Source organism: Aotus nancymaae, unplaced genomic scaffold (assembly GCF_030222135.1).
Source record: "Aotus nancymaae isolate 86718 unplaced genomic scaffold, 86718_ANA_hifiasm-v0.15.2.pri h1tg000072l, whole genome shotgun sequence".
Classification (NCBI taxonomy): domain Eukaryota; kingdom Metazoa; phylum Chordata; class Mammalia; order Primates; family Aotidae; genus Aotus; species Aotus nancymaae.
The window spans coordinates 12132229-12158171 of record NW_026988487.1 but is presented as its reverse complement, the minus strand read 5'-3'; the positions used below and the strand labels follow the sequence as shown (position 1 = coordinate 12158171).

Genomic DNA, 25943 nt, shown 5'->3' with positions numbered 1-25943 from the left:
AAAAGGAGCCGAAAATCCAGAAAGGATAAAGTTGCAGCTAGTTCAGTATTTCTGGGAGCTTTTCATAACTCTACATCAAACAACAGCAAAACTCACAACCACCACTACCCCCCCTGACGCATGTGTTAAAAAATGACATCACTGTCTTCAGTTCAATTCCCTTTTCTTTTTTGAGACAGAGTCTTGCTCTGTGGCCCAGGCTGAAGTACAATGGGGTGACTTGGCTCATTGCAGCCTCCACCTCCCAGGTTCCAGCGATTCTCTTGCCTCAGCCTCCTGTGTAGCTGGGACCACTGGCGCACACTACCATGCCCGGGTAATTTTTGTATTTTTAGTAGAAATGGGGTTTCACCATGTTGGCCAGGCTTGTCTTGAACTCCGGACCTCAGGTTATCTGCCTGCCTCAGCCTTCCAAAGTGTTAGGATTACAGGCATAAGCCACCACGCCCTTTTTAAGTGACCTGTAATTTGGCGATATGTATGTAGAGTTTGAATATACACATCCATTGACCCATCAAAGTTACACTTATGAATTTCACCTGCAGATTTACTCATACATTGCACAGAGACCATATTGCCAGAACCAAACACTAAACAATGGAAATACCAGTTGTGTCAGAGGCCAGCTGGGGAGGCTGGGAGACAAGAGGGTGAGGACATTATTACTATCTACTATTTTATATTTTTTAAACTTTGAACCTTGTAAATATATTACCTATTAGAGAAAAAAAAGTATTTTTAAAGATGTAGTAAATATATACATCCCAGTAAGGAATGATCTGTAAAATGTATTAAGTGAAAAAAAGGAATGTGCTTTTCACTGTTTTTTTAAAGCAATTTGATCAATAGGAGGATGGATAAATGCATTTTCGTTTATTCACAGAATGGAACAGCACTTAGTCTGAAAAAGCATCAACACAAACTGTACAGAACATACTGAGTAAAAACAGCTTACTAAGGAATAAATAACATAAACTTACAAACTGACACGACGGGTGGTTTAGGGATAAATATGCATATAGTAAAACAAGAAAAGCAAGGCAATTACAAATAAGATGTGGGGGTGTAGTTACCCCAAGGGAGTGAAAGGAGGTGAGGGCAGCCAGGGAGGGGTCCTCGGGGCTTCAACTGGGTACACAGGTGTTGGATTTTAATCATTCCTTACACCTATGTATCTTATTCCTGTTTGTCAGGATTTAGCAATGAAAAAAAAAATCAAGCATGGAACAGTGCTCAATGTATGTTGCTATTCGTGTTTTAAAACATACTACATGCTGAACATGGTGGCTCACGACCGTAATCCCAGCACTTGGGAGGCCGCGGCGGGAGGACCACCTGAAGTCAGGAGTTCAAGACCAGCCTGGCCAACGTGGTGAAACCTTATCTCTATTAAAACATACAAAAATTAGCCGGGCGTGGTGGTGCACACCTGTAGTCCCAGCTACTTGGGAGGCTGAGGTAGGAGAATCACTTGAATCCAGTAGGTGGAGATTGCAGTGAGCTGGGATGGCACCACTGCACTCCAGCCTGGGCGACAGAGTAACACTCTGTCTCAAAAAAAAAAACCAGAAAAACAAAACGAAAACATACTACAGGGGTGGCTTGGTGGCTCACACCTGTAGTCCCAGCTACTCGGGAAGCTGATGTGGGAGAATCATCTGAGTCGGGGAGGTTGAGGCTGCAGTGAGCCGAGAATGCGCCATTGCACTCCAGCCTGGAAAACCAAAGTGAAACCCTGTCTCAAAAATAAATAAATTAAACACACTACATATACTCACATATGCATACATTTGCTCTAGAAGTCTACTAGAAAATGGTTCCAGTGGTTGTTCTAGGGGAAGAAAACTATGAACCTGAGGATCAGGGCAGGACCCTTGTATACCCATGAATGGGTTACTTTGTGTTTTTCCTTTCTCCCCACCTCCCCTCCCCTGCTCCCCTCTCCTTCCCCTTCCTTCCTTCTTCCCTCCCTCCCCTTCCCCCTCTCCCCCCACTTCCCCCTTCCCTTTTCCCTTCCCTTCCTCCCTGTTTTTATTTTTGTCACCCAGGCTGAAGTGCAGTGGTGCGATCTTGGCTCACTGCCACCTCCACCTCCCAGATTCAAGCAATTCTCCTGCTTCAGCCTCCTGAGTAGCTGGGACTACAGGCCCTCAACACCATGCCTGGCTAATTTTTGTATTTTTGTAGAGATGAGGTTTCATCGGGTTTCATGTTGGCTAGGCTGGTCTTGAACTCGTGACCTCAGGAGTTCCTCCTTTGGGAGGCTGAGGTGGGTGGATCACCTCAGCCTTCCAAAGTGCTGGGATTATAGATGGGTGTGAGCCACTGTGCCTGGCCTCTTTTTTCTTTTTAAACCAATTGCATTTCTTAAGAAAAGGGTGGGGGTGGGAGGAAAAGGAAAATGGTGCATTGATGAGAGGCCAGATGCCAAAGCTACTCACATAAAGAATTCCAGTTATTTTCTTCTTCTGTAGAGAAATTACTAATGAACAGAAGAGAATGATCAAATTCCAGTGAAAAGCAAAGAAATGTGATCTTTGCAGTACCTGTGCTGATAAAAGTACAATTTCATTAAATTTCTGCAGTACCCTAAGGACTTGCAAGATGACCTTCACTTGTTCCAGAGGTCAAGGAATCTTATGGATGGTGCTGATAGTTCAGAATCTATCATTTCACAGCTAGGAGCACTGACACATGCCTGTGGCCCCAGCTACTTGGGAGGCTGAGGTGGGAGGATTGCTGGAGCCCAGGAGTTGGAGGCTGTAGTGCACCATGATGAAACCTGTGAATAGACACTGTACTCCCACCTGTCTCTTTAAAGTCAATCAACTTATCTATGATTTCATGATTTTAAGATGCTTCTCTAATAGTTAATGTTGTTATCCACAAAATTAAATAAACAAAAGGGGATGACCAAAATATTTTATTTTTTTGGACGTGTCCATTTGTTGTTTTTCTCCTCACCCACCTTCTGCAAAACTGTGGCTTTCACTTACCTGGAGATGGCTTGGACATGAAGTCAAAGGTGAGCACATTTGGGACTTTCATTGCTAGAAGCTGAAGCATGACACTAGCCAGGTTACACCTGTGAAGAGTGTGAGACCAGGGTCATTACCTGATCCCTCTACCAGTGAGTCAGAACCACTCAGCAAGGAGTGAGTAAAAGCTGCAGCTCTGGGCAAGCAGGAGAGACATGGGGACAAAAAGCAGCAGTGCAGGAGCAACTGGTGCCTACCTCTGGATCTCTGGCACAGTCATCTTATCAAACTTCTCAAACTCCTCCTCCGTGTAGAGCCGGTAACAGATGCCACTGTCCTCTCGGCCAGCCCTCCCTGTGCGCTGCCAGGCCTGGGTCTTCGATACCCGCTGCACTGCTAACACCTCAAGACCACTGTCTGGATAGAGAGTGAGCCCCATTAGTGCTTTATCACATGAACAAACTCTTTCTACAGTGTTGAAAACAAGAAGCGCACCCGTGGTTCTTTCAGCAACACAGGGGTCCAGAAAATCTCAATGCTAGCACATTGGATAGCGCAAAACCAGGTTGCTCCTCAGTGGTTTGGCCCTAGTGAAATAAGGCTTTGCAAAAAGTCCACTGTGAAATCTGTTCCAAACATATCAGAAAAACCTCACGCATGCAGCAAGGGGCCAGAAGCGTAGTTTCCGAGGTCTTGGCTTAGATGGCAGGATGGTCAACCCCTCCAGTTTGCTTGGGACAGAGGGTTTCCTGGGATGTGAGATTTTGGGTGCTAAAACTGGGATAGTTCCAGCAAACTAGGATGGTGGTCATAGGTCATACTATCAATCAGTGACTCAGAAATTAAATGTCTCAAATCACTTGTGTGCTTTATCCTCCCTCCCAGTTCTGTTTTAAGACAGAAATACTGTGATGTCTGTTTTCCAGCAGTTTCCTTGATAAAGGCGTATTCTGTGCCAGGCAATGGAGACTCAAGCTCTTTCACCTATGTAATCTCAAAAAGACACACGAGTGGAAGTCAGGACCCTCAAATGTTTACTAGAGCATTTCAGTTCAATAACTGGGAACAACAAATGCAGTGGCCTCAAATCCTCTGTGGAATTAAACAAAGTATAAAACAGATACAAGTAAAGATGACCTTAAGTTAGCTTCCCACTGCACCTTCTCAGGAGAAGCCAGTGCTTCACCTTCCATGCCTCACCCCCGCCGGGGGATCTGATTCCTTCCTGGGAAACCTGGGAGCTCAAACCAGCCATATATATACTTTCTGATGAGAGCCTGTGATTGACATCCAGCTGTCCCTGGCCTTAGAGCAACTTCTGATGGACTACCAGACCCTCTGCCCAGGTCCCTGACCCTGTCTTCCCACATTATCTAAAACTGGGCTCTTTTCTGCCTCTACTTCCTGTCTCACATACCCGCCTCAGAACTCCTTTGTGGACCCAGACTGTAGATTATCTCACCCGTGGTGCCTGCCACCCGAATCTGTTCGTCACAAACATGAAACATTCACTTAGGGGAACACTGGGGGACTACAGTTTCAGTGGTTGCTCACTAGACACAGGAGAGACATTCATGAACTACAAATTCTCACCAGGGTTATACTTCTTTGCTTTAACCATGCCCGTGTCAACTACATATTTTATTCCTGTAATGGTTATGGAGGTTTCAGCGATGTTGGTTGAAATGATCACTTTGCGATAGCCCTAAAAGGAGGAAGAAAACCAAAAAGCCGTATGACACACAGATGATTCAGAAGTGTTCAAACATATTCTCACCATTAATTTCCACAATTCACTCATGACCAAGAAAAGATGACTTCATTATTAATGGCAGTCATCAATATCAATGGTTGGTCATTAAACTGGGCGGAGGACGGGGACGTTGCAGTCTTCAAGGTAAATATGAGGCAATGAGATGTAGTGGAACAAGCATGGGAATCAGAAGCAAGTAGATGTGGGTTGGAATCGTGGCCCTGCCAGTGACTTACTATCTGGGGCCTTGGGATCCCCATGGGATCATAACCTGCCTTGCCGGTTCCCATGAGGATGAGAGACAGTGGATATAAATGCTAGCACAGTGCCTGGCATGGCAAAGGCACACAATAAATGGCACTATGGACAAATGCAATTTATGCTGGTCCTCAGAAGTCACTCATTTACCTTCCAGCTTTTGTTATACTCTCCCTCATCCCAACAACTGTCTCCCCGCTCCTGTCACAGGAGTGCTGTATCTGTCTCTGTGCATTGTATCCCTGCACCTTCTCAATGAGCTGATCTGGTACCTGGGCATCCCATCCCATACACCTCATCTGGAGCCTGGGAATAGGTACACAAACCTCACTGGTGGATCCGTCTGGGTGCCCAGAATGGGGCTGGACAGAAGAGGTGGTGTGCTCACCTTTGGGGCCCCTTGGAAGACTCGGAGCTGCTGTGCATAGGGCAGGGAGGCGTACAGAGGAAGGACCAGCATCGCAGGGCAGCCGTCTGGGAGGTGCTTTGCAATGTCGCGGCAGGTTTTGCTCATAGCTTCGATCTCCTCCTGACCAGTGAGGAATACCAGGATGTCCTGTGAAGAAGGGGCTTCCTATAAAAAAGGTGGAGTAGGATTACTAGGTATTGATAGAATTGCAACTTGCACAGAAAAAGAATGGTGATTGATGATGTTTCCCAGAGTTCTTTTTCTTAACTATGAAAATGTAAATGAGCCTAAAAGTTGATGTTTCCCTTGGAGAAAATCCTTACCAGCAGTGCATAAAACGATTAACAGGCTGGGTGTGATGGCTCATGCCTGTAAGTTTGGGAGGCCAAGGCAGGAGGATCATTTGTGGCCAGGAGTTTGTGACCAGCCTGGGAAACACAGCAAGATCCTATCTCTACAAGACATTTTTTTTTTTTTTTTGAGACGGAGTCTCGCTCTTGTTACCCAGGCTGGAGTGCAATGGTGCGATCTCGGCTCACTGCAACCTCCGCCTCCTGGGTTCAGGCAATTCTCCTGCCTCAGCCTCCTGAGTAGCTGGGATTACAGGCATGCGCCACCATGCCCAGCTAATTTTTTGTATTAGTAGAGACGGGGTTTCACTATGTTGACCAGGATAGACTTGATCTCTTGACCTCGTGATCCACCCGCCTCAGCCTCCCAAAGTAAGACATTTTTTTTTTTTAATTGGCCAGGGGTGGTGGCACATGCCTAGAGTTCCAGCTGCTTGCCACTGCACTCCAGCCAGGATGACAGAACGAGACCCTGTCTCAAAAACACAAAAACCAAAACTATAAAATACAAGAGTTAGCCAGCTATTTTTAAAAGCCAAGTGATGAAATCATGAAGAAAAATCATCAGATTGTTTTTTCTAACAAGAACAATACCATGAAAAGCATAATCAGGGAAGAAAATAAAATCTGCATGAAGCTTCCTTACTTTTATAAGCATCTTGAAGATGAAGTTGACAAAACAGAAGGCAACTTGGGGAAATCCTAATCCATGGAAATGAACAGATGCAGTCATGCTGGAAAAGGAGCCTTTAATGAATGAAGCCATCAAAAGCACTTTCACACGTCCAAAAAAATACACTATACTGGGACAACTGCTTGAGATACTGAGGTTAATGAGGTTTCTCAATTTCTTTCTTTCTTTCTTTTTTCTCTTTGAGACAGTCTCACACTGTTGTGCAGGCTGGAGTGCAGTGGCACGATCTCAGCTCACCGCAACCTCTGCATCTAGGTTCAAGCAGTTCTGCCTCAGCCTTTCAAGTAGCTGGGATTATAGGCGCCCGCCACCATGCCCAGCTAATTTTTTTGTATTTTTTTAGTAGAGACGGGGTTTCACTATGTTGGCCAGGATGGTCTCAAACTCCTGACTTCCTGATCCGCCTGCCTCAGCCTTCCAAAGTGTTGGGATTACAGGCGTCAGCCACCGCGACCAACCAGGGTTCCTCACTTTCAAAGGTAAAAACACCCAAGTGTGAATGACATACCTAATGCCCTGATTTTTCTTTGATTTCTGATCATATATATTAATTTGTTTGAAGTAAAGTGCTTGATACTTTGGAAGGCTGAGGTGGGTGGATAACCTGAGGTCAGGAGTTCAAGACCAGCTTGACCAACGTGGTGAAATCCTGTCTCTATTAAAAACACAAAAATTAGCCAGGCATGGTGGTGGGTGCCTGTAATCCCAGCTACTCGGGAGTCTGAGACAGAAGAGTCGCTTGAACCTAGGAGGTGGAGTTTGCAGTGAGCCCAGATGGTGCCACTGCACTCCAGCCTGGGCAACAGAGCGAGACTTTGTCACAAAATAAAACAAAATAAATGAAATGAAACAAAATAAAATAGGGCCAGGCGCAGTGTCTCACGCCTGTAATCTCAGCACTTTGGGAGGCCGAGGCGGGTGGATCATGAGGTCAGGAGATCGATACCATCCTGGCTAACACAGTGAAACCCTGTCTCTACTACAAATACAAAAAATTAGCTGGGCATGGTGGTGCTTGCCTGTAGTCTCAGCAACTCAGGAGGCTGAGGCAGGAGAATTGCTTGAACCCAGGAGGCGGAGGTTGCAGTGAGCCAAGACTGTGCCACTGCACTCCAGCCTGGGTGACAGAGCAAGACTCTGTTTCAAAAAAATAATAATAAACTGGGAAGCCATGGGGTGCAGTAATGGGCTTCACCACAGGAAAATGGTGACAAAGGGAAGAGTCAAGATGACAACTACACAAAGGCCTAGGAGAGCCACATGTCCCAACTGGAAAAGTAGCATAAAACAGAACTATTCATGATTGGCATATGAAAGATGTTGGAACATCTGGGAAAAAGTTAGCCAGAGCTACCTAGAAACAACTATGTTGTTCAAGAAACAAGGTTTAGGGATGGTGTGCTGCTAGCAATGTGTGGTCATAATATTTTTAATATTGATACTAGACTTAGAAAACATCATAACAGGCCAGACACAGGGGTGCAAGCATGTAGTCCTAGCTATTCCCAAAGCTGAGGCGGGAGGACTGACTGAGCCCAGGAGTTCACGACCAGCCTGGGCAACATAGCAAGATCCTGTCTTAAAAAGAAAAACCTCAACAACATCATGATAGAACTGTCAAGAGGTTGGAGATAAAGGGGGTAGGGGAGGGGCATTCGAAATTCTTATCACCATGATAGGAAATTAGCATATGATGACTGACACCCATAACTCAAGAAACAGCGGTAAAAGCAAGGTAGCTTAGAAATATGAAAGCAATATCTAGAGATTGAAAGTAGGTCCCCTAAACAGCAGAAACCTGGGATGTTGAAGTAAGAACAACTGCTATTCTTTTATTATGAGTCTTTTACTATAAACTACTTGACTTTTTAAAACTTTAAGCCCCATATGCATCACTTATTTATTTTTTTGGGGATGGAGTTTCGCTCTTGTCGCCCAGGCTGGAGTGCAGTGGCCCAATCTTGGCTCATTGCAACCTCCACCTCCTGGGTTCAAGCAATTCTCCTGTCTCAGCCTCCTGAGTAGCTGGGATTGCAGGCACCCACCATCACGCCCAGCTAATTTTTGTATTTTTTAGTAGAGATGGGGTTTCACCTCGTCCTGAACTCCTGACCTCAAGCAATTCACCCAGCTCGACCTCCGAAAGTGCTGAGATTACAGGCATAAGCCACTGTGCCCAACCTGCATCAATTATTTTAAAATAAAAAATGACTGGGCATGGTTTCTCACATCTGCGATCCCAGTGCTTTGGAAAGCTGAGTCGGGAAATTCAGCTGAGACCAGGAGTTTGAGACCAGCTTGGGAAACATAGCAAGACCCTGTCTCTACAAAACATAAAAAAAAATTAGCATGGTGTAGTGGTGTGTGCCTATAGTTCCAACTACTCAGGAGGCAAAGGCAGGGGGACTGTTTGAGTCCCAGGGGATCGAGGCTGTAGAGAGCTATGATTTTGCCACTGTTCTCCAGCCTGGGTGACAGAATGAGATCCTGCCTCTAAATAAGTAAATTAATTAATTAAATAAATATTAATTTTAAAAGTTTGCTTCTGGATTTTCTCAGAAAGTTAATATGAAAATAATAACATTAAATTTTATACAAATTAAACAAAAGTAAATTAATGATTCAAATTTTTGAAGTCAATGATTAATAAAATGAGAAAATAGTTATAAATATTCTCCTGATATAGTTAAAAAAAACCCAAAACTTTAAGTTACAACCTATTATTGGGCTAATGTCAACTTTTTCTTGTTTTCTTTTATTGAGATGGGATCTTGCTCTGTCTCCCAGGCTGGAGTGGAGTGATCATAGTTCACTGCAGCCTTAATCTTCCAGGCTGAAGTGATCCTCCTACCTCAGCCTCCCAACTAAGTGGGACTACAGGTGTGCATCACCACACCTGGCTGATTTTTTTTTATTTTTAGTAGAGACAAGGTCTTGCTATGTTGCCCACGGTGGTCTCAAACTCCTAAACTCAAGCAACTCTAACCATCTCTGCTTCCCAAAGTGCTAGGATTATAAGTATGAGCCATTGTGCCCGGACAGCTTTTTCTTTAAGTGAGGCACAAAATATCAGAGTACCCCACATGTAGTAAAAGAGGCAGTGTTTCTTCTTTAAAAACATTTTTAATTTTTTTATAGAGGCAGGGTTTTGCTATGTTGTCATACTGGTCTTGAACTCCTGGAGTCAAGTGATCTTCCTGTCTTGGCCTCCTAAAGCGTTGGGATTACAGGTGTGTCACCATGCCTGGCCAGAAGCAGTGTTTCATAGACTTATTTCAGTTAGAGGTATAGCATACTGGGTTGTAAAATAAAAAGTACTTCTTAATGGGGGTTATAATCAAGAAAAGTTGGTAAGCTACTGCTCTAACATATGGAAATTTTCTGGCTCAGTGTAAGAAAGTTGCTGGTCAGAGCTGAATTATTTTTCTTTTCAGAGAAAATTAGAGATACCATAAATAAAGGATAAAAATTCAGACACGCGGCCGGGTGCAGTGGCTCATGCCTGTAATCCTAGCACTTTGGGAGGTCGAGGCGGGTAGATCATGAGGTCAAGAGATCGAGACCATCCTGGTCAACATGGTGAAACCCTTTCTCTACTAAAAATACAAAAAATTAGCTGGGCATAGTGGCACGTGCCTGTAATCCCAGCTACTCTGGAGGCTGAGGCAGGAGAATTGCCTGAACCCAGGAGGTGGAGGTTGCAGTGAGCCGAGATAGCGCCACTGCACTCCAGCCTGGGTAACAAGAGTGAAACTCCGTCTCAAAAAAAAAAAAAAAAAAAAGTCAGACACGGCAAATGAACTCCTTATCCAGAATCTCCCTCTGTCACCCAGACTGGAGTGTAATGGCGTGATCTCCGCTCAATGCAACCTCCACCTCCCAGGTTCAAGCAATTCTCCCATGTCAGCATCCCGAGTAGCTGGGATTACAGGCACCTGCCATCATGCCCAGCTAATTTCTGTATTTTTGTAGAGACGGGGTTTCATCATGTTGGCCAGGTTGGTCTTGAACTCCTAACCTCAGGTGATATGCCCGCCTTTGGCCTCCCAAAGTGCTGGGATTACAGGCATGAGCCAATGCGCCTGGCCTCCTTATTCATCTTAATGACACAACTCACAAAGTCGTTTTATTCAGTAGCTTTTCTTTTCAAGGCTCATTGTTCTCACCACCAACCGCAAGATAAAAGAGAGCTTTTCGGGAATTTGCATCCCATACCATACCTGGTGGATCTGGAAGACTGAGACAAGCGCGGCGTTCAGGTAATCATTCTGAGGCTGTTTGGTGTAAAACACCTGGATTGGATGCTGCCGACCCTCTAGGTAGAGGACGGGGGCGCCATTGAAATACTGAGAGAACAGGTCCACATCCATCGTAGCTGACATCACAATTACCTGCATTAGAGAATGAAGAGGAGGACCAGAAACAAACATTGGGACAGCCTTTCCGTGTCCCTCTCCAGCCCCAAAAGCAGATGATTGAGGCCTGCACCACCCCATCATAGTTAACTTTCTTCCAAGGCTCTGAGCAGAACAGACAGAGGAAAACACCCTGCCAAAGCACACAGGTCTGTTTCCTGTTTTTTTTTTTGAGATGAAGTTTCACTCTCGTCACCCAGGCTGGAGTGCAGTGGCACAATCTCGGCACACTGCAACCTCTGCCTTCTGGGTTTAAGCGATTTTCCTGCCTCAGCCTCCCAAGTAGCTAGATCTACAGGCATGTACCACCATGCCTGGCTAATTTTTTGTGTTTTTAGTAGAGACAGGGTTTCACCATGTTGGCCAGGCTGGTCTAGAACTCCTGACCTCAGGTGATCCACCAGCCTCAGCCTCCCAAAGTGCTGAAATTATAGGCATGACCCACTGCACCTGGCCAGGCCTATGTCCTGTGTGTGATGCATACTTTCAGAGACAGTTTCCCCAGTTCCTTTCTCCTCTTCTGTGCAGCTTTCACCACGCCAAAAAGCACATCTGTGTGGATAGTCCGTTCGTGAGCTTCATCCAGAATGACACAGCTGTACTTCCGAAGCAAGGAGTCTGAAATTGCTTCCCGCAGAAGCATGCCATCTGTTAGAAACTTGATTCTGGTGTCTTCTGAGGTGACATCATCAAAGCGCACTGTATAGCCAACCTGTGGGAAGAAACAACTTATTCAGTCATCAAACATTTCTTGAGCGCCCAGTATGTCCAGAGTAAGTTGGGTACTTGCACTACCACAGTGAACAAGACCAACATCAACCCCTTCCTACTCCCTAGGGAGGCATGCAATCTAGCTGGGGAGAGAGACAATGGTCAAGTTTCCTTTAACTGCAATTATGATAAGTATTACAAAGAATATTTAAAATCAACCTTCAAATTCGAGCTATTTAATAGTTTCGTGTGAAGTTATGTACAGATATGAAAAGATTTCTGAGATATTTTTAAGTGAAATGAGTACATGCACACACACACACACACAAATAAATCTGTCTTAGAAAAAAAAGAAAAATAAAAATGAAATAAAAAAAGAAAAAAATAAACACAAAAAAACAAATCTGTCTTATATACAGTTCTGAGACTCATTCTCAATACTCACATATACACTAAAATAATGCTTACAGTTTTTCTAGAAAGACAGATAAGAGGTTTAACAGAGGTTACTGAAGGCTTAAAGATGTTCAAGGAAAACAACTAATCTGTCCAACTTGACAACAGATTTTGAAAGCAAAGCACATGGAACGTAAAGAACTCTGAGACAGGCCTAGACAATTGGAAGAACAGGCAAGAAAGCAGCTCACTATGTAAAGGAAGTCTTGTTTGGAAAAGTAAGAGCCAACGGGGGTGGTGGGAGAGCTGTTTAGTTAAGAAGTACTAATAATAAAGAAGGAAACCAGGTACCAGCTTCCCGAGTTCAGTTCTCTTCTCATCTGAGACTCTAGTAGCAAGAGAGATGGCAGCCACTCGCCGAGGCTGGGTCACAGCAATGATGCCCTGACGGCTGATCCCGCCTTCATAGAGGTACTGAGGGATCTGAGTTGTCTTCCCAGAGCCAGTTTCTCCTAGGAGAGAGGGAAAAGAAGTCTCATTGAAATGCAAATTGGGGCTGGGCACCAGGGCTGGCACCTACAATCTCAGCACTTTGGGAGGCTGAGGCAGGAGGATGTCTTGAGCCCAGGAGTTCAAGACCAGCCTGGGCAACATAGCAAGACCCTGTCTCAACAACAAGAGCAACAACAATTAGCCAGGTGTGGTTGCATGTACCTGTAGTCCCAGCTACTAGGGAGGCTGAGGCTGAAGGATCATGAGGCCCCAGGAGTTCAAGGTTACAGGAAGCTATGATTGCACCACTGCATGCCAACCTGGGAGATAGTGTGAAATTTTGTCTCAAAAAAAAAAAAAATGCAAATTGGCTGGGCACAGTGGCTCATGCCTATAATCCTAGCACATGAGGAGGCCAAGGTAGGAGGATCACTTGAGCCCAGGAGTTGCTCCTGGGCAACACAGGGAGATGCTGTCTCTACAAAATATACAAAAATTAGTTGGTCATGGTGGTGCAAGCCTGTGGTCCCAGCTACTCTGAAGGCTGAGGCGAGCGTATTGCTTGAGCCTGGGAGGTCGAGGCTGCAGTGAGCCACAATCACGCCACTACATTCCAGCATGGGCAACAGAATGAGACCCTGTCTGAGAAAAACAACAACAAAAGGTAAATTGACATAAATTTCACCAAACACACAGCTCAAAGTCAGAAGTAAAAGATAAAATACTCTGAGTTGGTAAAGCCTCAGGAGAATGGGCACTCAGGTATGTACACTGCTGGCAGAGTTAATTGGTTAACTGGTATTGTTTCTCGGGAGGCCAAATTATGTTTTTTAAATCTTTAAAATGTTTATATCCTTTGACTCACAATTCTATTTGCAGAAATTGATTCTAAAAAAATAAAGATATAGCTTCAAAGAGGTTTTATTCAATTTTGCTCCTGGCAGAAAAAAAAATTGGAAACAATATAAATGTTCAACAAGTAGCTTGCATAGTTAAAATATAAACTAAAATACAACTCTTACATAGATGTCTGCATACTGAGTGACATGAAGAGACATCCATTCATGCACTGCTGCCTTAAACTCCTGGCCACCCCCTAGCCTGCTGCCTTTCTTCAAAGCCTCTGCCTCTGCCCACACTATGGGCAGAACACCTGCCCTCACACTGCCTGCCTGGCAAACTCTAAGATGAGTCAGGCCTCCAACACGCTCCCCTGGCAGCATGGGTGGCCCTCCTCTGGGCTCCGTGATGGCTTGTTCATCTCTCTTCCAGCACTGACCATCTTGCATTGCACAAAAGTGTTTAAATGTGTGCGTCCCCCTCCAACACCAGAAGCTCCTGGAGGGCAGTGCTCTGAATGTCCCTGGCGTGTACTTTAGTATTTTGCAGACAATAAGCACCCAGTAAATGTTATTTCGTACCCTGTGTGAGTTCCTTTAACAGTGCCTGATTAGAGCAAAGAACTCGGTAAACGAGCACATCCTTCTCCCTCTGGCTACCACCACATCTCTCTCACCTCAGAGTCTTCCAGTCCCGTTATTTGTGGGTTTATTTCCTGTCAGTTTGTCAGCCCCCTCTGACTGCTTTTCCTTCCTGACCCAGACAAAATCAGACCAAGAATCTAATTATTCTGCAATCTTCTTGCTGAATCCACCAGGCAAAACCCCAAACTTGGATCAAGGTCTCCCTGTCCATCTTTCCTGCTCCTATACCAGGGCAACTGAGTGTTACTGAAGTAAAATACAAAATGCTTGGAACCAGAAGTGTTTTGAACTTTGGAGGATTCTTTCAAATTTTGGAATATTTGCATTATACTTACTGGTTGAGCATTTTAAGTGTGAAAATCTGAAGTCCTAAATGCTCCCAAATCTGAAACTTTTTGAGCACTCAACATGATGCTCAAAGGAAATGTTCCTTGGAGCCCATTCTGGATTTCGGATTTTCAGATTTTGGATGTTCAACCTATAATCTGGCTGTGCAGAAGCAAACCTGAGCTTATAGTGTAGCCAGAATGCACCTAAGCACCGATACCAACATCGATCTTTTTTGTTTTTGCAGCCTGTCTTGTCTCCAACTTTCCCAACGGCCCACTTGAAGCCCAGTGACTCCCATTCTGAGCAGAGCTCCTGAACCTGTCTCACAGAAGGGAAGTTCTAAAATGTGATCTCTCTCTACTTGCCCCTTCAAGCCCTTCTGCAGTTGCACCATCTTTACATCCCTTCTCTAGCCCTGCAGCCTCTTAGCCTTCCTCCTCTTCCAGACCAGCCCTGCATCTAGCCCTGGTTGCCAAGGTCCCCGCCCCATGCCTCCTGATCTTTGCTCCGTTAGCTTGATTCTATCTTCAGCCTCCCTCCCTACTGAGTTCTTCCCTTCAACCTCTGAATATAGACGGTCCCTGATTTAGAACTTTTCGACTTCAAGACAGAGTGAAAGTCAAAACCGTAAAAACTGTACTTTTGAGTACCCACACAACTGTTTGTCATTTTCAATATGGTTTTCAATAAATTATATGAAATATTCAAGACATTATTATAAAATAGGCTTCACGTTAGATGATATCACCGAACCATAGGCTAATGTACATGTTCCGAGCACACTGAAGGTAGGCTGAGCATATTAAATGCATTTCCAATTTAGGATATTTTCAACTTACGAGGATGGATGGGTTCATTCACACATAACCCCATCCTAAATTGAGCAGCATCTGTAGTTAAAGTTCCTCTCAGCTTCCCTCCTTTTTCTCAAAACAGAAGCCTGCTCCCCCTGCTTTCATCCTTTAGCTCAATGACAAATCAGCTCTTACCCACACAGCTTTGTTGAAATAGCTCTAGATGGGATCCACAATCAATAGTGCCAGAGATTGTGAAAGTTGTGAAATTTTTATTTATGCAAGAAATGTTTTACAATTTAAAAGTGATTAGGCCTCCTGAATGCTTTATAAAATGTCACTATAACTCTTAGCTGTATAACTTGCCTGCTTTGCAGTTAGGTAAAACCTAGGACACATGGAGTTAAATGCTGGAATAAGCCAGACCTTATCTGCACTTCTGTCTAGGTCCTAGGCTCTGCAGCCGGTACATAATTAAAATCCCAAACTTACCAAGGTTCTCAACAAAGGTAAAGGTTGCTAAAAGTTAACAGCATAACATGTATTTAAACTATGGAAGGAACAGTTTATGTACAAGGTGTGTAAGGAAAGTCGAATATACTCTTGGTAAAAAGATTATAAGGTGGCATAAGAATGTGAATTTTTACCTACATTAAAAGGTTGAAGAATTGTTTCGAAGGTTTAAGCAAGTTTTGGAAGGTTAATTGTAAAAGAAATTCTGTGTGCAAACACATTAGCTAAAGCTAAAGGGGTATCATCCAGTTTTTCTGTAAATTGAGCATTAAAATAAAAGCACAATGGGTTTATCTTAAAGCACTAACCTGCTCTTAACAAAAATTATAACGGGTTAAAAAAAGGTCTATAAAAATCTTACCTTAGAAAACCAAACACCTGGCCGGGTGCAGTGGCTCACGCCTGTAATCCCAGCACTTTGGGAAACCGAGGTGGGCAGATCATGAGGTCAAGAGATCAAGACCATCCTGGCCAACATAGTGAAACCCCATCTCTATTAAAAATACAAAAATTAGCTGGGTGTGGTGGTACATGCCTGTAGTCCCAGCTACTTGGGAGGCTGAGGCAGGAGAATTGCTTGAACCTGGGAGGAGGAGACTGCGGTGAGCAGAGATCTCGACACTGCACTCCAGTCTGGTGACAGAGCAAGACTCTGTCTCAAAAAAAAAAAAGAAAAAGAAAAAGAGAAAACCAAACACTGCATGTTCGCACTCATAAGTGGGAGTTGAACAATGAAAACACTTGGACACAGGGAGGTGAACATCACACACTGGGGCCTGTCGGGGGGTGGGGGTGGGGGTGCACATTCTGCACATGTATCCCAGAACTTAAAGTGTAATAAAAATAAAAAATCTTATAGTTAAACACTAAAATTGGGTAAATGCATCTACAAAGTTATTTTTAGAAATTGAGTTTAACATTAATAGCACACTAATATAAAGGTAAAATTTGGCTTATTTAGTATAAAATCATACAGGAAGCATTATCAAATATAAAATGGCATTTGGCTTTCTTTGGGCTTTATTTGTATAAATATGTTATTAGTATGTGCCCCAAAGTTATGGATGACTCCTATAATTCTGATACAGCTTAGTGCATGTTATCAGTAATAATTATAATTGTTATAATTACTGTGTGCCATCCTTGTTAATTGTATCTTTAACAATGGCTACCCTAAAACTTTTGTCATCCATAAATAACTGTCGTCTGGTTTTGGTCCTCTTTAAAAGGTGGTTTTATAATCAGCTATAAAGCTCTAACACGTGCTCTTGAATGCAGGTTTCTGATAACTTTATAGATTGTAACATCAGAATAGAGGAAAAACATTCAGGATTCTTGAAGGGCTAAAATGTTCATTAATATCAAGCAGGACAGGAATGAACTGCATGAACTAAACTAATAGGAAACTGGAGTGATCTTTTTGATGTTCTGTTTGAAATATTGCTAATCCTTTGTTTTGCTCTTCAAAGTCAAAGAAATTTTTCTTTTGAGATATTAACAGCTTTCAACAATTTAGTGTACTCCCATAAACAAAATTTGGAGCATACTTGTTTCTCTCTACCTGATTTTCTCCAGAATTTGGAAACCGTATTTTCAAGTTGTGGCAATATAGTTATTTGCATAAGTGCAGTAAGAATCCATTTTCTTTTGTAATAGGACACAACGGGAGAAACTGGCTTTAATTGGAATGATATGCTTTCCTTCGAGGAATCAAACTTGCCTTATGAAGCCAAGAAGGCCCTTGGAAACTGGCCTCATATTCTGGCTACACAGTCCCTGTACAGGGATTCTGATCTGTGGTAAGTAAAGAATGTCACTTTCTAGCAGGCCAGGAACCCAAGTTATGCTGGAACCTCAAGAGGACAGAAATTCACCAACTCATACATATTTGATGGTACAAATCCATGGCTGTGCTTGGTTTCAAAAGGTCTTATCTCATTTTCCCTCTATGAAACAAAGTTCCATCAAAACTAGTTTAAAAGTCCTATGTAACAAATAATTATTCTTACTGCGCCATATACAAATAATTACACAAATAATAATAAAGCAAACCAGTCCTGCCACGATTTGTCCTTTAATAAAAATGGTAAACTGGAGAGAGAAAATTATGTTTAAAAAACTATAGCACACCTGTTGTTAAATTCTAGTGTTGCCTAATATTTTACAATTTTTATTATTTTCTACTGTTTAAACTCTTAATTTTTCTGGCTACATGTTTCCAAAATAAAGTTGTGCTTTATTTATTTATTTATTTTTGAGACTGAGTTTCCCTCTTGTTGACCAGGCTGGAGTGCAATGGCTCCATCTCGGCTCATGGCAACCTCCGCCTCCCAGGTTCAAGAGATTATCCTGCCTCATCCTCCTGAGTAGCTGGGATTAAATGGGCCATCACGCCTGGCTAATTTTGTATTTTTAGTAGAGACAGGGTTTCTCAATATTGGTCAGGCTGGTCTGAAACTCCTGACCTCAGGTGATCCACCCACCTTGGCCTCCCAAAGTGCAGGGATTATAAGGTGTGAGCCAACTCGCCTGGCAGCTGTGCTTTCTTAAAGCCCTATAAACTGAAAACTAAATGTTTCAGCAGGCGCTGTCTCTAAGTCCCCTGACCATCACAGGAGGAAATCTCTTTACTGCTGGTGCTGACAACTAATAACTGAGGGTGCCCGGAATCTTTCGTCCCCATGTCTAGTGAGTCCACTAGACATGGTAATTAAAATGGTATCTGTTACAGGAATCAATTCCTAAATATGTTACACTCAAGTCAAAGCCTGGAAAGCTGAGGAGGAAACCTCTGACAAGTCAAGAAACATCCTAAATATCAATGTAAAAAAAAAAAAAAAAAAATCTTAAGCCGAAACTCATAAAAGATAAGCAACTAGGTGAGAACTACTCATCTTACTCAGTCTCACCCCTACCTCACCAAATACTTGTCATTCCCACCTCTCCTTTTAAGCCAAATATTAAAACTTTTTAATGGAAATTATTTACTATACCACCCTTGTGGGAATTGCTTTACTTTACTATTTGCAGAACTAGATACTGTAGCACCCTCAGGGTGGAATATCAAACAGAAAATCTCAAATTACTATAGCATTTTGCTTATTATCCTCATAGCAGGAATAACAGTTACTAACAGAAAATTTCCAAACATGCACCTCTGCCTCTCATTAGATAAGAAATGTTGTTTCTGTATTAACCAATTGGGCCTAGTAAAAAGCGCTACTAAAAAACTTAAAGAAAAGGCTAAAAAGCTAAGGCAGTACCAGAACAACCACATAGACTCTTGGTTTGAAAACAAAATCGTAACATGGGTCATCCCATTCCTGGGCCCCCTCCTAATAATATGCCTGGGATTAATGTTCTCACCCTGCCTAATTAAAAGATTTTTAACTGACATCCTGCAGATGGCATTGCTCCTACAGTCAACCCGAGACCAGAAAACTCTCGGTCCTAGTCACCAGGAAGTAGCCAGAAAGAACATGCCGTCTCTATTCCTTTTTATAACTATAGGGTCTGGATTGACAGAGCAAGAGGACTGCCATCTTGGACAAGCCCCTCATTCAAATGTTCACCAATTCCCACAAGGGTGGCATAGCAAATAATCTCCATTAAAAAGTTTTAATATTTGGCTTAAAAGGAGAGGTGGGAATGACAAGTATTTGGTGAGGTAGGGGTGAGACTGAGTAAGATGAGTAGTTCTCACCTAGTTGCTTATCTTTTATGAGTTTCAGCTTAAGATTTGCTTTTTTTACATTAAAAAAAAAAAATCCAAAGGGCATCAGCCTAATAGCTAAGGTGGGCACGACCACAGACCACAAATAACATCTCCAACCACAAACATTCCAAACTCCATCCAGAGACATGCTAGCCCCCAGATAACCCCTCTCCGGGCCGGAAAGATGTCTGCCTCAAGATAACCTCCCCACCTCCCAGAGAGATTCCAACCCCACCGTAAACTTCTCCACACACATAAACATTCCAAGCTTATTATAAGCCCCTTCCCCCTAAAACCAATATATACTCTTAATCTGTAAGAGAAAGGGCTCCTGACGGAAACCAGTCAGGAGCACCTCTCAGGTTTTAACTAAAGAAAACCTGTCTCTAACTGCCAGCCGCGTTTCGTGTTTCTTTCCTCTTTAACTCTTACAAATAGCTCACATCCAAATCCAGTGGGCAGCACATCCAAGTGCAGGATAACTGGACTTCACTGCTGCATCTGCTCACTATTCCTCTGACTAGCAGCACTCCTGGGGCTCCTTCCCCTCTTTGGCTGCTCATCCTTTCTGTCCTTCAGTATCTCCTCTAACACTTTGGGGGATCAAAGCCCCCTGAAATCAGTCCCTGCTTCACAACCCTGCCTCTTTTCATGCACCAGAAACTACACCTTCCCGCTCGACAGGAATGTGTTCAGGTTCCCGTCTCTCAGGCAGGCTTTCCCTCCTGCCTAGAATGCCCTCCCTCCCACACGACCTCCCCAGCCGCCTCCTCACAAACTGAGTCAGATCCACTCCTCTAAGCTCCGCAAGCCCCCGGTACGTCTCTCTACCCTTTTACACGGAAGGTGAGTCTTTGCCTACACACGTCGGTCACTCTCACCGGGCTGTCAGCGCCTCTAGGGCAGGGCTGCCGGACCCTTCTTCGAGACCCCTCTCCAGGTCTGGCCCAGAAAAGGTACTCAGGTTTATTGAAGTCCACGAACGAAAGGAGTGATTATCATGTAAGCAAAACTGCTCTCGCTAAGCCACGGACGAAGAGCAAGGAAGAGCTCGCTGGCGCGGCCACTCACCGATGAGGACCGCGTTGTCCAGGTTTCGGAGCTGGGCCAGCAGTTGCCCCCGCGCCTGGAAGATGGGCAGACTCCGGCGCTGCAACTCCACGGCTTCAGGGTAGGGACCGGCCGAGGGCTGGGCCAGGGGCGGCTGCTGCCTGCGGCCTCCTCCTCCACCTCTGCCGCCGCTGCCCGCCGTCAGCAGCATCACCACTCGCCTCCCGGGAGGGAAGGACCCAGCGCGGCTCGGAGGCCCAGAGCTTGGCCGGAATCTCTTGGCCGGCGGGAAGCCCGCCTCCTCCGGCATGTCGGGAGGGCACCGCGGCGGGAAGCGCAAGCGCCGCGCCGGCAGCTCCGGCCCCCTCCCAGGTGCCAACAACGGGCGCGCACTGCCTTCTCCTCGCCACGTGCTGGAGGCTCCTGGCGACCACCGATGACCTCACGGCCGCCCCAGCCTTTAGAAAAGGGACTGCAACTCCCAGCATGCATCGGGGGCTTGGGATGGCTTTCAGTTCCTGGGGGTGGGAAAAGCAGAGCCTGAGGTGCAACCAGGAAAAGATCCCGAGCCACAACCGCGAAAAACAAAGTGTACGGTTCCGTAGGACTGTAGTCTAGGTTAACGAGGTTTTTCTCATTGTTTTGTTTTAGTAGCATTACGTCTTTCCAGTAAACGCGAGTTTTCCCCTTCTCTGTCGAAATAAGTCATTCTTCAAGGAAAATACTTAATTCTGTAAAAATCAATGAGAAGCACAAACGTGTATTATCTAATCCTCTAAACAAGTTATAGGGTTATCTAACCCTTTAACCAACCTCTTAATTCTACCACAAATTACTTGGTAGATACTGGTTATTAAATTATCCTTAATTTACAGATAAAGAAACCGAGTCTTCTGAGATTAGTCATTCAAATGTCCCCAAATCATCCTGTGTTACAGAAGAGGAAAACAAATTCTATGATATACATGAATTAAACTCAGAAAATGACTACTCCAGCGGATGTGGTCGCCTCCAGTAATACAAGCAGAGAAAGGAGGGAGTTCAATGAAACTAAAATTGTATTTTATCGTGGGAGTTCAATGAAACTAAAATTGTATTTTATCTTTCCTTTTCCCCAACCATTCCAGCCAGACTCTCAAGTTCTCTACATGGCTGTCCAACCCCATTATAGACTCTTCAATCAATGAAAAGATTCAGAACTGCAGCAGAAAAAAATAGGATATAACTACCCCTCCTAAAAGTTCTTAGATGATTTGCTAATTTACCATGGAGAATGGCAAGTAGCTGTTTGCTCTTACAGGGAATGTTATTTCCAGAGAATACACTGTAAGCTTTAACTTATGCGAAGGACATCTTCTGAAGCTCGTTTCCATGAAACTCGCCCTGTATGTGAACCTGTTAAAAATCTCCCTTCCCATCATTCGTGAGAGAACAAGTATAAAAACAAAAAACTTCCCCTTTCCTCCAGGTCAGAGAGAATTTTCCTCTAGTTGCTGACAGTTTGGTGACCAGGCATTGCTGAAAATGTTCATGTTGAACCAGCAGCAGATGTGTGTTTAAGAATAAACTGACAATTAAAAAAAATGAAACTGACAAATTTTCACTTCCTGTACTGAAATACTAATTTAGAAAGGCAAGCGAAAACTACGAGATAATAAATGTTAACCACGCCAGGAGCGGTGGCTCACGCGCGTAATCCCAGCACTTTGGGGAGCCGAGGCGGGCGGATCACGAGGTCAGGAAATCGAGACCATCCTGGCCAACATGGTGAAACCCCATCTCTACTAAAAATACAAAAAAATTAGCTGGGCGTGGTGGCGCACGCCTATAGTCCCAGCTACTCGGGAAGCTGAGGCAGGAGAATTGCTTGAACCCAGGAGGTGGAGATTGCATTGAGCCGAAATCGCACCAGTGCACTACAACCTGGGCGACAGTGCGAGACTCAGTCTCAAAAAAAAAAAAAAAAAAAAAAAAATTAAAAATAAATGTTAACTTTCAAATTATGGACCTTAAGTAAAGACATCTCAGTCCTTTTCCCCAGTGTGCTTTCCAGAGTAACTTAATGTAGGAGTCCTACATTCCAAATGATTACAATAATTTAGGTAATATAAATGGGTGGGCTTATTTCTTGATGGAGCACGTCACCTCTGGATGCAGTCACTAATCATTTCCAGGCAATGGCTGTCATGCAGACCGATTATTGCCAGTTCTTCTAATTTTATCAAGAGAAGCCAAAAGTGAAGATTTTCATGTCAATGTTAAATACAAGCTTTAAAAAAAAAAAAGGTAACCAATCTGTAGGTAACTCATCCATAATCTCTGGCCTAATGACCTGGCAGCTATTCTGTAACCTCAAAGCCAAGAGGACCAAAGAGTTGAAAAATTAAGTCCTAGGTATACATCAAGCCATGTTGTCCACATTTCTCCCATTGGTAGACTGAAATCTGGTGTTTCTCCTAAAGAAGTCTCTTGCGGTTCAGTCTTGTTTATATGCAGATACTAACAAGCTAATAACTATTGAAAGAATATCCTGGTTCTTTCTCCAAAAGATGAAGTGTCAGACACATTCCATTCCCAACTTGTCTAGGATGGTTTGTGGACTTAACTGGTCTGATCATGACCATACCAGCTGGCAGTCACCTCTGCTTTTCTGACCACCAAATCACTGCCCTTAATCATGTTCTGTTTTGCTCCATCCCACTTTCAGAGACAAACACAAGCTTCAGCAATGAGGCCCAAGCTTGCATGCATACACTTTAATCCCTCTATAATTAAAAATACCAGATAATACTTTGCCGATCAATAAACAAAAGTATTTATTCAGCACCCATGTGCCAAGCACTGTGCTAGGCACTGTGGTGGATACAAAAATTAAGACATGGTCCCTGCCCTTAAGGAGCTTACATTCTCATGAGGGAGACAAGACTAATATACATGTACCAGCTAGGAACAATACAAGACAATATATAATCTGGCGTAAGAATATGTCATACAGACTTGAAGCTTCATAGGATTCAGAGACAGACAATAAAATAGGCCTTAGAGTCAAAATTTTTGGAGGAATCAGGAACAAGGCCAGGCCTTGAAGAACTGAAGATACTTAAGTTGAGGTCCCTGTTAGGTAGAAGTGGGAGTCAAGTTAAGAAAAAAAAAAAAACAAGGATGAATATGATAGAGGGGCTTACTAAGAAGTCACTGTGGATTTCTGAGAAGTGACTTGGTCATACAAGATTCAACAATTTTATTGCAAACTCATAAAATATGTTTAAACAGCCTGGAGATATCCTACAGAACACAGAAAATAATGGCAGGATCATGACTAACAACATAGCTGGAACTCACCTGTCAAAGAAAAACAACCACAACATAAAACATCGTCAGGATAAATGATAATAATTCTAGGAAGCCCATTACTAAACATGGTAACAGCTCCAATTTGTCCCTATTTTCAGAGGCCCTGGAGACACCTCTGTCTGCTTCTAAAGACTACACAAGAGGTATGAAAGATATGAGGACATATAAGAGTGGCACAGAAAAAAACAAGTGGAAGAGAGAAACAAATAGAAATCCATAGTGAAAAAAACGCACCGAAATGTATAAAAATGTATCTCCTAGGGAGATGCAATTTGTACGTCCATTTATTTTTAAATGAACGTATAGTGTATTTCCATAACAACAACAAAAAAACCTATGCTTAAGTCAAGTGTGCTTTTCAGTATTACTGGAAGAATCCAGGAATCCCTCATCATGTGTAAGGTTAGTTGGTCACAAAATTCCATGTATCAAATCTCACTTTTAGTTTATTTGCATTGTGAAAAGGAAGTGTGTTCTGGAAGAATCAAGATTGAGAGGCAAATTGGGGGGAAAGTAAGGACTTTTCCATATGTCCATTCAAGCACAGGTATCCTGTCAAGCAACACAGGGCTAGGAATCATGGTAGTAGGGCTGGCCAAACTGATGAGAGGTGATTGAAATTACCACTGCTCAGGACACAGTGTAGTCACACAGCATGTCATCCTGCCACTAGGAACTTGCACCCTATAAAATCAGAGAAACCAAAAATCCCATAACTGCCTGCCTTTAGGCTATACATTCAAAATAGATTTCCTGTTTTACCCAGTCATTAATGTATACAGATATTCCCTACTTAAATGAAAAGTGAGTGAACAGATTTTAGAATTAGCATTTTACCACAAAAATGCCACTACTTGGATAACTCAAAGTTAACTCAGGGAGAACAAATAAAACTAGAGAAACCCATCTCTAGCCCAAAAACAATTTTAAAAAAACAAAAAGCTCTAACAAACATCACTGATAAAGCTTTCTTGAGCAAAAACAAGATATGATAAAACTTAAGAATCTCATAAGGAGTATACACTTTAAGATTGGCTTTTAAACTTTAAAAAGCTTTTTAAAACCACTTAAAGAAAAAGCAGTCCCATAGACTCAGGTTCCATATTGCAGCAATCATATTCAAAGTTACTAGCAACATGTAAAATACTTAAATTCCATTAGTTATCCAATTCCATTTAAAGACATTAAAATACTTTTCACTTCAAAAACAATCTGAAAATTCCTATTTAGGATTTATGTTATGTTTAAGCCTATGTCTATCCTTCCGAGGACAATCGCACATTCTGGAAAGCTACCCCTTAAGAAAGGTTGTACTACTAATAATCCACTTTTGGGAAAGGGACCTGTGTCTACACACTGTTAATGATAGCTGTTTGGAATCATCTCTTTCCTTAGGGGTGCTCTTTTGACTCTTCCAGGTCTGTGAGTTACTTAAGCAGTGTGAATGCAAACCTGCTGAGACTCAGGGAAGACTGAATATTTGGGGCAAGTATTTATTGAGCCACAGCATTAAGTATCTAATTCTGTGGACCCTGTCTAATTTCTACCTGATTGGGAAGGTAATCCAAGTACTTGGCTCTGAAAAGGTTCTTGGATTTTCATGAAGCAAATGACTAATGTTAACTAGCCAAAGACCCTGGAGAAACATACGACTGACTAACTGGTATCTGTTCATCTGGCTCCAAAGTCAATATTCTAACTTGTTTTCCAAATCTAATGAAAATCTGACACCCTATCTCTAATTAAAAAAAAAACAACAAATTTTTTTTTTTTTTTTAGTAAAGGAGGAAGACCTCATATAAACCAAAAAAATTTTTTAATAAAAAAGGGGGAAAAAAAGCTGGGCATGGTGGCTCATATCTGTAATCCTAGCAGTTTGGGAGGCTGAGGTGGGAGGATTGCTTGAGTCTGGGAGTTCAAGACCAGCCTGGGCAACATAGTGAGACCCCAACTCTATTTAAAAAAAAAATTTTTTTTTTTAATTAAAACTTAAAAAAAAAAAAAGCCTAATGAAAAGCTTCCTAGTTTTCCAAAAATGTGACCCTTACCAGTCTTTCCCTGGATACTTCTTAAAGGAGAAATGTAAGTAGAGCAAATAAGATGACACATTAGCTTTTTGCTTACAGCTGACTTTCCTACAGCTGAATTCCTACTGCTACAAGAACCACCCTCCCTCCTTTTTTTCCATGTTGTCTGACAATGTTTTCCAAAACCCAGATGGAGAACAACTTATCCAGGTGACGGAAA

General features: G+C 43.1%; 1 protein-coding gene across 1 annotated transcript in view; it reads right to left on the bottom strand.

Moving 5' to 3' along the window:
- DHX33 (DEAH-box helicase 33) overlaps positions 1-20652 on the bottom strand; it is a 31000-nt gene extending 10348 nt beyond the window's left edge. Inside the window, exons 1-8 of the mRNA XM_012460534.3 lie at positions 20364-20652; positions 12316-12476; positions 11342-11569; positions 10663-10833; positions 5378-5563; positions 4572-4683; positions 3236-3395; positions 2997-3085 (exon numbers count right to left, since the gene is read on the bottom strand). Coding sequence (XP_012315957.1) covers positions 2997-3085; positions 3236-3395; positions 4572-4683; positions 5378-5563; positions 10663-10833; positions 11342-11569; positions 12316-12476; positions 20364-20652 — 1396 coding nt within the window. The remainder of the gene's footprint in view (positions 1-2996; positions 3086-3235; positions 3396-4571; positions 4684-5377; positions 5564-10662; positions 10834-11341; positions 11570-12315; positions 12477-20363) is intronic.
- Between the last annotated feature and the right edge of the window lie 5291 nt (positions 20653-25943).